The sequence below is a fragment of the Monopterus albus genome, unplaced genomic scaffold (genome assembly GCF_001952655.1).
Source record: "Monopterus albus unplaced genomic scaffold, M_albus_1.0 scaffold287.1, whole genome shotgun sequence".
Taxonomy (NCBI): Eukaryota; Metazoa; Chordata; class Actinopteri; order Synbranchiformes; family Synbranchidae; genus Monopterus; species Monopterus albus.
In genome coordinates, this window is record NW_018128167.1 from 235142 (window position 1) to 246775 (window position 11634).

Sequence of the window (11634 nt, forward strand, 5' to 3'; positions counted from 1 at the left end):
GGGGGCTCGTTTTCTTCTTCTTCCTTCCCTCCTTTTTTCATTCGACCACAGAGTAAGAAACGGAGAGAGAGTGGGGAGGTGGTTTGGGAATTTGGGCAATGCAACACACTCAGAAACTGACTGAAGTGCTCGCTATGCTGCAGCCTCCATTCTGCTGTTTGCTGTCCTCTGTCTTCTTCTTCTTCTTCATCTGTCCTCTGCCAGCTGATGGACAGACAGCCGGAGAAGGGGGGTTGGAGAGGTTCCAGGTGGTGTTTACGCCCACCATCTGCAAGGTGCGCTGCAGGCAGGGCCGGTGTGTCAACCACTGCGAGAGAGGCAACATGACCACGTTGTACAGCGGCGAGGGAGGAGGAGGGAGGAGAGACAGCTTCCATGGGCAGGGCTTCAGAGTCTGTAAGTTCAACTTTTAACCTGAACATCACCAATTGTGCCATCACCACAGGGGACGGGGAAATTTGCCAGTCATCAAATGGCCCCAAAGTCTGAAAGAAAGATGCTAAATGCTCCTGCGTCATGTTGGTTCGCATGTCAGACGAGCCCAGAGTGTGTGTGTCCTCCGCAGCTATGCACAGGTGATCACTCACAGGTGCTGTTCAGATCGCAAATGCACATGTTCAGTATAAAGCAATGTGTTGCTGGTCAGCAGGCTGAAGGAGGGTCTGACCTCCTCTTGTTCTTTGAAAAGTGGATCTGACTTGTCACTAAACTGTGTCGCTGTGAACCGAACAAATAGTCGTTGGCTTGTTGGACCAGATGTACAGATGCTCACAGGTGGCACTTGTCTGTCGCACACTGTGTGTGTGTGTGTGTGTGTGTTTGTGCGTGTGTTTGTGAGTACACGACAAGCAGCTGCTGTCATAAGCTGCCTGCACATCTCAGCCCTTAATGCTCAGTTCTGATTTATTTGGTTGTGATGATGAGGACAGGCCGCATGTGTAGAGGAGGAGACGTTAAAACAACCATATGGATTCTGATCTGACCGTTCGGACAGGAATCGGATCGGAACACATCCGCAGGTGGCCCACATCTGGTCTGAGGACATCTGGTCTGGTCTGTTCACACTGCTGTGGACACATCAGGTCTGAGTCACTTCCATGAAGCTTTAAAGAGTTAGAACTGAAATTACAGAGAAATCCTGGGGCCTGGCGATGTGGCAAATACAAATGTGTGCAGTAGAGATTAGAGATGCACTGATCCAGGGGTGGCCGATTCCTGTCCTGCTTGTTTTCCAACTATCCCTGCCTGACCTGCTGCTGATTACCTGGCTCAGGTGTGTTCAGCCAGTCAGAAGCTGGAAGATACCATCTTAGATGAAAAGTGGAGTGAGGAAAGATATCTCAGTCTCAGTGTGCGTGTGCAGTGTGTCCAACCCGCGGTAAAACACTGCCAATACCAGCTGTGTTTCTGTTCGCCTTCACACCTGGCTCTGTTTGGACAAGTACAAAGACGGACATGTAAAACTTTCATACCTTTTATTTTTGATTAGTTACCAAGATGTCTGTGTATGCTGTCGATTACAGTTCTTAGAAAGAAAATTGGAATCGGCAGGCCAGAACTGGAAAAAGTCCGAATCGGCCCAGAAAGTTACAATCTAGTATAAATCCACTGTAAAATACTAACAGCTCACGTTGAATGAAGGTCTGACCCGAGGGTGTCACACAACCAGAACCCACAGGTGCTGCCAGGTGAGCTGCTGCTGCTTGTGAAGGCTGACGCGGCTCCAGCTGTGTCACGTGACCTGCAGCTCTTTGGTGGTTGGCAGAGTTCAGTGTCTCAAATAGTCGGTGAATAGTTTCATTGTTTAGTCTGAACTGACGCCAGGTCAGTGTGTGTTAAATCATTAGAGGATCGTGCCAACATTGAGTTTCCTCATACACAGTTACTGAAGAAGGACCAGCTGCAAAGTGATGAATATGTTTTTCTGAGCACGACTCTTTGTGTTTTCAGAATTTCCTCCATTTGGTCCAGTAACATTTGGAAAGTCTAGAAGAGCTCAAAGGCTAAAGACCTGAACTGCATGTGGAAGGAGATTTGATCAGAGATAGAGAACTCAATGTCCATAAGGCTGTGTACAAATCATAGATAAAATATGGTGCTTAATGCTGCAGAGCGTGAAAGTCCTATTTTTAAGTTGCCGTCAGTGTCTCTGTGACCCAGTGGCTGAGTCGATTCAGGGGATACGCTGCACACAGCAGCTGCTCGCTCTGCTGCCGTTAATGGAGACGCGTTGACTAAATGTGAGTGAAAGCTCAGGTTGTAGCTGGCAGCAAAGTCACTGGTAACATTTAGCATCATTATCTTCTGAACAGAAGTAGGACCATTAGTAATGAGTAATTAATTAAAGAGAGGGGGAAACCAGTGCTCCTCATATTCACTGTGCAGTAGTGGAAGGAGACACAGGAATTCACATTGCTGCGTAGAGATTTTCTGGATATTTGTGTAAGAATTTGTACCACATTTGGAAGGAGATTTGATCGGGGGGGAGGGTAGGGATAAGAAACACCACTGACATATGGCTTTCATTTCTCATTAACATTTAACCCCTGTGTTTCCATATCGTCAGAGGACATTACATTCATTTCCTACAGACTTGCCCTAAACATAATCACTACCTGCCTGATTCTTAACCTTAAATCCAAAATTTAACTTGTTTTTGTCCCCACAACACGAGTAATACAAGAATACATGTGCACACATTGCAGAAGGATGAAGTGATGACATCATAGCAGAGGTAGGAGTAAGTCACATGTATGTAAGTCTCAAGCAAGTCCCAAGTTACTGTGGTGAGAATCAAGCAAGTCAAGTCGAGTCCCTACTATACGTCACAAGTGAGGCCCTGCAGAATTCTGTCGAGGTGACGATGCTATGGGAATATCACACATTTCAGTGAAACTTTCACAAACCCCTGATTATTAATTGTGCATTCATAGGCTATAAGCTGACCCTTAGCTATTAAATAAAAAGGCCTGTCTTTTGTGGCTTTCAGAAAATCTTCACAATAAAATACATCACCAAGTCAAGTCTCACAGCTTAAAATTAAACGGAGGTGGCCAGGTTTGTGGCGTTGCACTAGAAATCACCCAGATCGGTTTCAGAAACAAAGCATAACTTCTCAATATGTAGAAAAATGCAAATGTTTAATAAAAAGTTAAGTACTTTCAAGTCTCACGTCATGAACACCAAGTCGAGTCCCAAGTCCTCAAAATTGGGACTTAAGTCTGGCTCGAGTTGAGTCATGTGACTCAAGCCCCCTCCGCTGCATCATAGGTCAAAGGTCAATCCCCTTGTTCAAGCAGCTGCCATCAGCTTCTGATGCTTTGTTGTTCCTTCTTTGAATTCACTGCACAGCCTCATCATGATATTCACAGTGTTCCACTTGACTACATTTTCCACAGTATTTTTGTTTTGTTTGGTTCAGCTGCCTCATGTTTAGCTGGATCGTTTTGTCATGACTTGTATTGTTGCGTGTTTTATTAATGTTTTAATGGCTAATGTTAACATCTGGTCCAGGGACAGTAGTGGAGCATTTGGCAGCTAAAGAGCCAGAGATTTCCTGTGGGAGCTGGCGGAGACCAAACACAGAGCGAACAGAGAGGGAGCTGGATGCAGTCAGGGCTCCACATGTTGTGTTATGAGCCACAGGATTCATAACACAACATGTTTTCAGCACACGACATGTGGAGGAAACATGTTGTGTTATGAGCCACAGGATTCATTTAATCAGAGCTGTGGGATCAGGACGAACCATTCACTTTGATCACCCCCGGTCCTCACAGTGCTTCTCTCTCTCTTCATCTGTGTTTATCTCTTCATCTCGCCTTGTTTATGTCAGCGCACTCCTGTTTTCCATCCCTGTGTTTCTCTCTTTTGCCCCAGTTACACACTCCGTGTGTGTGTTGATGTGTTCCATCTGCAGGGCGACGTCCAGGAGAATAATTAGGACACTATGTTTACACCTAAACACACACATGCAACATCTGAGTGTGTGTTACACACTTCACCAGAAACCCTTATAGAGTAAGCAACCACCTCGACTACAGAGTACACACATGCACACACACTTGAAAGGGTGTGGACATGAACACACAAACATCCTGGACACATGAAAACACTTTGGCAATAGCGATCTCACAGGAAGTACTCAGACCCTACTCAGAAGTAGAAATGTGTACTTAAAAGTACAAGTACTGCGTTTGACATCCCCAGTACATACAAAAGCAGCTGGTGTAGATCTCTGTGTCATTATCACAACAGGGAACCTCATGAAGACATTTCTGGTGAAGACTTTCAGCTCAAATCGTCCTGAAGCTGTGGTATTACTACTTCAGTAAAGGGTCAGAGTACTTCTTCCACCTGTGCTCCTACTAATTTAAATGAGGGGTTTGACCTGTTTTCTTTCCTGTACCGCACTAAACTCACACAAATCACAGAAGTTTGTTAGAGTTGGGGATGGTGTTTTTAGAGTTGTCCATTTGATCCACACTAATAGTTGTTTACTTGTGTCACATCTGTCGTGTAGTGTGTGTAACTTGTGTATAGGTCTGTGGATGTGTGTATGATGTAGTGTTTGCTGGTTACATTTGTGCGACTGAGTGTTGTACAGAGGCAGATGTGAGGACGCCTCTGACTTGTTGAAGGTTTGCTACAACAACGTGCAGAACTGTCGTGTTTTTCTGATGGACTTGTTTTGTGTACGAGGCCCAGCAGCTCTGTTACACTGCACGGCCCTGCTCATGCATTGTATATGTAGTAAATGTAAGTAAGCAAAATATGAATATTTGACTAGAAATGTAATATAAAACATTCAACAGGAACAAAACTCTATACTTATTTAATCATTACGTAGGAACATAAGTTCACCCACAGTTCATCATTTGTTGTGGAGCAGCTCCAACCTGACAATTAGACTGAAACTGTCACATCCACTTTATGGAGCAGTGAATCATTAACTGACCAAACTCGGTCTGTGTACAGTTTGTTAGGCTAATATGTAGAACGATCCGTTTTCCTGCCAATGTTTGTATATACAAAGGCAATAATTCAAGGTTGGATTACTGTAATGATCACCGGACACCGCTTTTGACTTAAAGCTGCTTTTATCATCAGAAATATTTTAAAAAGCACCAAATTCCAGCACAGGACTAAATGATGACCAGCAGACTGTTGCTCAGGCTCCATCCTGTCTGTCGCTGCCTCCTCTCCTCCTCATCGCCAGCAGCAGCTGCTTAGATGAATCCCTTGTTTTTGCACCTCCATCTGCAGGTTTACGTCTTGTTTGACAGTGAACTGCTCGAACGCAGAGATGGCCTGTCTGTAAAATCTGTGTAGGATGTGCTAAGTCAAAGCAGACAGGCAGGTGTGTTGAAGACTGAAGGAAGTGTCTTTCACTATACCAGCAACCGTCTGATTCAGAAGCTCTGACTGTTGTTCGTTTCTGTCAGACTGAGCACCATGTCGGGCACTATGCTGCCAGCTTCAGCACATTTCCTATCAGCTCAGACAGCGTCCAGTAGTCGTGTTCATCCTACAGTAATCCTGCAGACCTGCCCTGAAGGACTCCGCTGGGTGGGAGCTGGTCTGGAGTCAGTCTCATTTGCTCCCTGATCCGTTTGGTTAAACTGGTCCTGCAGCTGGAGACGAACATTCACTTTATCATCATGACATCCTGAAGTCATTTTGTGAACATGAAAGACACTCGACTGCACGTCTTCCTCTGCCGTCGACCTTCATCAAGTGATGTGTGGCTCCCGCAGTGAGACAGTAGCTGTTTCCATCCAACTGTTTTTGTGCAGATTTTCAGTTAAAAACAAAAGGAAGTGGCCAGAATTTGGAAAAAAAAAACTCAAATCTTGAGATACTGCAGAAAAATTTCTTATACTTGTCTGATGTGGAGTTGATAAAAGCAAAAGTGCAGTGGAAACAGACTTGGCAAATAAATCATGGCGTTGTTAAAACCTGCGGCGTCCACGTCACTGAAGAGATGAAGACGTCAGCAGAGAGAAAAGGCACGTTTCCATTGAGACTGAGGCGATTCAAATGTCAGTGCACATGAAGGTTACTGCTCAGTCAGTGATGACTAGTGGCTTCTAATGTTCAGCGTCATGTTGGAGACATGAGCAAAGAGCAAAGCTAAACATTTCTCAGAGTGAAGCTGTGAGTGTGCAGAGAATACACAGCGCTCACTCTGGTAGTCCAACAATAACGTCCCCACCAAAGTTCAAACCACACAGCATGCACATAGTGTGGCTGAGTTCAGGTCTGAGCCACTGAGAGAGATCTCCGGCCGAGCAGGACCAGGGTTCAGAGCTGCGTGTTTCCTTCCTGCAGGGCCCTTCCTGCAGGGTTATCGGCTCATCAACTGTGGGTAACAATACACCACCATCCCGTGGGAGGGGCTCAGACAGGAAGCAGCTGGTGGACAGGGCCCCGACCCTCACACAGGATCGGCGTTTCCAGGCCAAGGGTGTCGGCGTTGGCCTTGGACCTGTGTGTGTGTCCTGGAGCCTGTTGTGAACTTGTCTGAAAGTCGATTTATATTTTAAGTAACACGTTTTTATTTCATCGTTCGACTGTGTGGATATGAACATTGTCAGGTTTAGGCTGAACTCAGACTGGCTACGATGAAAGCAGGTACATTCTGTCCCTGTACCTTCCTACCACTGTCAGGTCTAGACCTGACCATGGAAAGTGCCCTGGGATGACTGTTGGTATGAATCAGCACTATACAAATAAAACTGAATCAAATAGAGTTGAACTGTACATGGAGACAGCTGTAACCTCAACATGCTTAGAAGAGAAGTATGAACATTAAAAATGACTACAACTAACATGCAGATAAGATTAAAGTTACATCAAATATAGGTCCCAAAGTTAACGCTGGTAAACAGGCTACATATGTTTTGGCTTTGCTCCCTGTTTGGCTTTGCACCGTTCAGCTTTCCACCAAGAAACCCTCGGCTGCCCGCTCTTCTCGAGGGTTGTCGGCCTTTATGACTATAGAGGATGCAGCCAGTGATTTTTATGTTACTGTGCACAAAGACTAACAGCAGAGAACACTGATGAATGTGTGAGTCCAGACCCTGGTCCAGCTCATCGCTCTGGGCCCTAGACCCCCACTGTTGTCCACCAGCTTTAAACCCCCCAGTGGGCAGGGTTCCTCCTCAGGGAACACGGGAGGCCGTCTATTTCCAACATATTGTTCTGTGCAGCGAGGAGCTGATGGAGCAGTGTGACCAGAGCAGAGACCCGTGGCTCTGTGCTCGGACACTGTTTCCCCAGCGGCGTTTCACACAGTGCTATGTCAATAAATCTACTGTATGTGAAGGTGACAGTCTGGTGTTTTTCCTCCCGCAGTCCTTTGTCCTCTGCTCTGTAAGAATGGAGGCTTCTGTCTGCACAAAGATCGCTGCCTCTGTCCAACCAGCTTCACCGGGAAGTTCTGCCAGATCCCCGTGGCCCCCACTGCTGCTGCGGACGCCCCTGCTGTAGCGTCTCCCTCGTCCACCAATGAGATCATCAAACCTGTGCTCCTCTCTGACATGGCAGCCAATCAGGAGCTGATGCAGTCTGAGTTCCTCCTGCCATTGGGACACAGCCAGGAGGCAGCGAGCGCTGAGGCAGCGAGCGCTGGAGGTCAGTCTGTCTGATTGTAAGGCTTTTGACCAGCTGTGACTCTTTTCTGGTTTCCTGTTGGCAGGTGACTCTTACCGCAGAGACGAACCTGAAGCTTCGATCTGAAAGCTGATGTTTCCCGATATGTGTCTGCCGCTGTGTTCCAATAGTGACTTTGCAGAGGAGGGTTGACTCAAATGTATTTATTGAAAATGACTTATGAGTTTATCTTTTAATGTAGGATTTGTTTCCTAATAATGATCAAACTTTGCTAATTCTGGGCAACTGAAAATGAAAGGGACATCTATCTCATTGTTGATTGGCTCTGGTTTGTAGGACATGGTGCTCACGAGTTATGAACCTATAGAAGGAGAGCTCTCCATAACCACATCTTATGGATCTACAGTCAAAACTAATTGTTTCTGACACAAGACATCCAGCTCTTTGTTGTTTACATCAGTGCAGATTCTCTCCTGAAGTCATAGTGTTGTCATCTTTACTCGTCAGTAAATGTCTTACTAACTGTAGTCAATCTTTTAAAACCCATAAAACGTCGTCCATTGCAATGTGGAAGCAGTTAATGTTTTTTAAATTGCAAAGTAGTGTGATGTGAAGATTGCTGCTGAAATGTAGGATGTGCTCTGCTGCCTGGTGTGTGTGTGTGTGTGTGTGTGTGTGTGTGTGTGTGTTTAGCTCCCGTTCCCTCCATGGTGAAGGTCCAAGTGCGGCACCCCCCTGAGGCCACTGTGAAGATCCACAAGGTAGTAAAGGTAAGGGCCACTCTGATTGGCTGGTGGCTCTAAAACGCTTCTACACACAGCCATGGGGAAACACGGTTGTGGTTCATCTGTTGTCATGTTGTGATCTCATTGTATCATCACAACTCAACTGAGAGTAAAATTAACAGCTGGGGGATTTCAAGATTGCGCCGTTGTTGTTGGATCGCCATCTGACTCTCCTATGGATTTGCTGTTTTTGATATTTGATGCTGCTTCTGTTGTTTCTACCTTGGTTTATGATCATCTGACGCTCCTTGATATACGCAACTCGTTGTTTGGATCTTCCTGCATATGTTTTTTATTACTGAAACTTGGTTGAAACAAGGTGACAACAGTCTCTTTTCTGAGTTGTTACCGACGGATTATTTATTTTTGAATACGCTGCGACCAGTAAGTAGAGGTGGCGGTCTGGCAACGGTCTTTAAGTTGACCCTAAAATGTTGCCCGTTTCCCTCAAGAGATTTTTCCAGTTTTGAACTGCAATCTTTTGTTTTAACCTTACACCGACCTACGTTATCTGTTTTAATATACCGCCCTCCGAAAGCCAAGGATTTTATAAATGACTTTGGGGAACTCCTGGGTGTATTGATTCCACAATTTGACAGCTTTTTAATTTGTGGAGATTTAAATATTCATGTTGACTGTGCTTTGGATCAGTTAGGGAAGGAGTTCAATGATTTGCTTGAATCCTTTGATCTCGTCCAGTCGATACTGGGCCCCACTCATCTACTTAGGGGCACCCTGGACCTTGTCATTTTTTGGGGCCTATCAGTCTGTATCAAGGATTAATTGAACGTGGCTATCATGGATCACTTTCTTATCCACTTCGAAGTTCTGGCATCGACAAGTGCTCCTAGAACGTTGGCCCCCTGCCAGCGTTGTAGGATTATCACCTCATCTACGGCATCAGATTTTGCCATTGCCTTTTCTGCTTTTGGGCTTTGCTCCTCCGGGGTTGAGAACCTCCCGGCATGCCCTGATGCTTTCCTCGGCTTATTTGACTCTACTTGTTTTAGGATTATGGAGTCCATCGCTCCCTTGGTGAAAAGGAGGGCTAGAAATACTGTTGACCCTTGGTTGAACATCACCACTTGTGTCCTGCGGAGACGGTGCAGGCAGGCGGAGCGGAAATGGAAGAAAGATGGACTACATGTTTCCCTTGCCATGCTAAGGGACAGCCTCCTTTCTTATCAGAAAGCTGTAAAAGATGCTAAATCGCGATACTTATCTAATATTATTTTGAATAATAGTCAACACCCAAAAGTTTTGTTCAATACCATTAACTTGGTTATTAATCCTCATGCTACATTGGCCCCTGAGTGCTCGGTTGCGAATTGTAATCAATTTCTGAGATATTTTATTAATAAAGTTCTGAATATTAGGCGAAACATTCCCATGTCCCTACCTCATGTACCACTTGTATCTCATGCACTCCATATATTTGATTCCTTTTCTCCGATCTCTCTGTATCAATTTAAAAAATTTGCCTCACACCTGAAGCCCACCTCCTCTCCTCTGGACTTAGTCCCAGCCAGGGTTATTAAGGAGGCTTGGTCACTCTCATCAACCACTCTCTCAGCTCGGGGTTGGTTCCCACCGCCCTTAAACATGCCATAGTGAGACCTCTTCTTAAGAAATCTAACCTTGATCCAGCCTATCCGTCTAACTTCCGCCCAATTTCTTTACTGCCTTTTTTATCTAAAGTAATGGAAAAAGCGGTTCTTACTCAGCTGCAGTCTCACCACTCGTTTGGACATTGCTGACAAATTTCATTCAGGTTTTAAGGCCCGCTATAGTACAGAGTCTGCTTTGCTGAGCGTCCATAATGACATCGCCATGGCTCTTGACACCAAGTACCCTGTTATTTTAGCTTTACTAGACCTATTGGCAGCATTTGTTACTGTTGACCATGCCGGTTTATTATCTACACTGGAAAACCTCTTGTTTGGCTGAAGGCCACAGTTTTAAATTGGTTTAGTTCTTTCTTGAGAAATAGAACCTTTTTCTGTCATTATTGATGATCTTTCCTCTGATACAGCCCATCTTACCTCTGGCATCCCACAAGGGTCGACCTTGGTACCTTTTACTTTTCTCTTTATATATGTCACCGTTGGCGTCAATTATATCCAGGCATAATGTTCATTTTCATTTTTACGCGGATGGCATTCAGATTTATATGCCACTGGTATTATCTGACCCAAATGCATTTACTCCACTGTATGACTGTATTCCGGATATTAAGATTTGGCTTGCCCAGAATTTTCTTCATTTAAATGAGAATAAGACCGAATATATCTTTATCAGCCCCGATCCAGCCGCAGGTGTATCCAATTTACATGCCCCTGCCCCTGCACTCAGAGACATGGTAAAAAACCTTGGAGTGATATTTGACACTAGTTTTAACTTTGATAAACAGATCAGAGCCGTTGTCAAGACCAGTTTCTTTCACCTGAGACTTTTAACGAAGATTAAGCCTTTTTTATCCCAAGGAAACTTAGAAAAGGCGATCCATGCTTTTGTTACTTCGCGAATAACTATTGTAATGCCCTTTACGTTGGTATATCGGTCGTTGCTGAGGAAACTTTAACTGGTCCAAAATGCGGCAGCTCGCCTTCTGTCCAACACTCCCAGGTTTGCCCCTATTACTCCTGTTCTTCTCACATTACACTGGCTGCCTGTACATTTTAGAATTAAGTTTAGGATTATTTTATTTCTGTTCAAAGCCTTATAAGGCCTTGCTCCACTTTACCTGTCCGAACTTTTATTTATCTATGTTCCTCGTAGAGCCCTGCGCTCTTCTAATAACCTGTCCCTAGTGGCTCCAAGGTCCTGATCCAAAAAATGGGGTGACCGTGCGTTTGCTGTTTATGGCCCCAGACTCTGGAACTCATTACTGCTTGAGATTCGGTCTCTCACTGAGCTAGCGGTTTTTAAATCTACATTAAAAACGCACCTTTTTAAACAGGCTTTTGATCTTTAATTTGTTTTATCTGCCTCTAAATGGTTGTTTTATGTTCTATGATTATCTTGTTGACTGTTTAGTATTGTTTTGTTTGTTTTAGTATTGTTTTAGTCGATAGATATGTCTATACTGTGCAGCACTTTGGGCCCTTTTGAGTTCCATCCATCCATCCATTTTCCTCCCCTTATCCGGGACCGGGTCGCGGGGGCAGCAGTCTCAGCAGAAATGCCCAGACTTCCCTCTCTCCAGACACTTCCTCCAGCTCCTCCGGGGGAATGC

General features: G+C 45.0%; 1 protein-coding gene across 1 annotated transcript in view; it reads left to right on the top strand.

Moving 5' to 3' along the window:
* Positions 1-63: 63 nt before the first annotated feature.
* LOC109973251 (latent-transforming growth factor beta-binding protein 4) overlaps positions 64-11634 on the top strand; it is a 52877-nt gene continuing 41306 nt past the window's right edge. The window contains exons 1-3 of the mRNA XM_020622685.1: positions 64-396; positions 7357-7635; positions 8308-8384. Of these exons, the coding sequence (XP_020478341.1) occupies positions 99-396; positions 7357-7635; positions 8308-8384 (654 nt within the window). The 5' untranslated portion in view covers positions 64-98. The remainder of the gene's footprint in view (positions 397-7356; positions 7636-8307; positions 8385-11634) is intronic.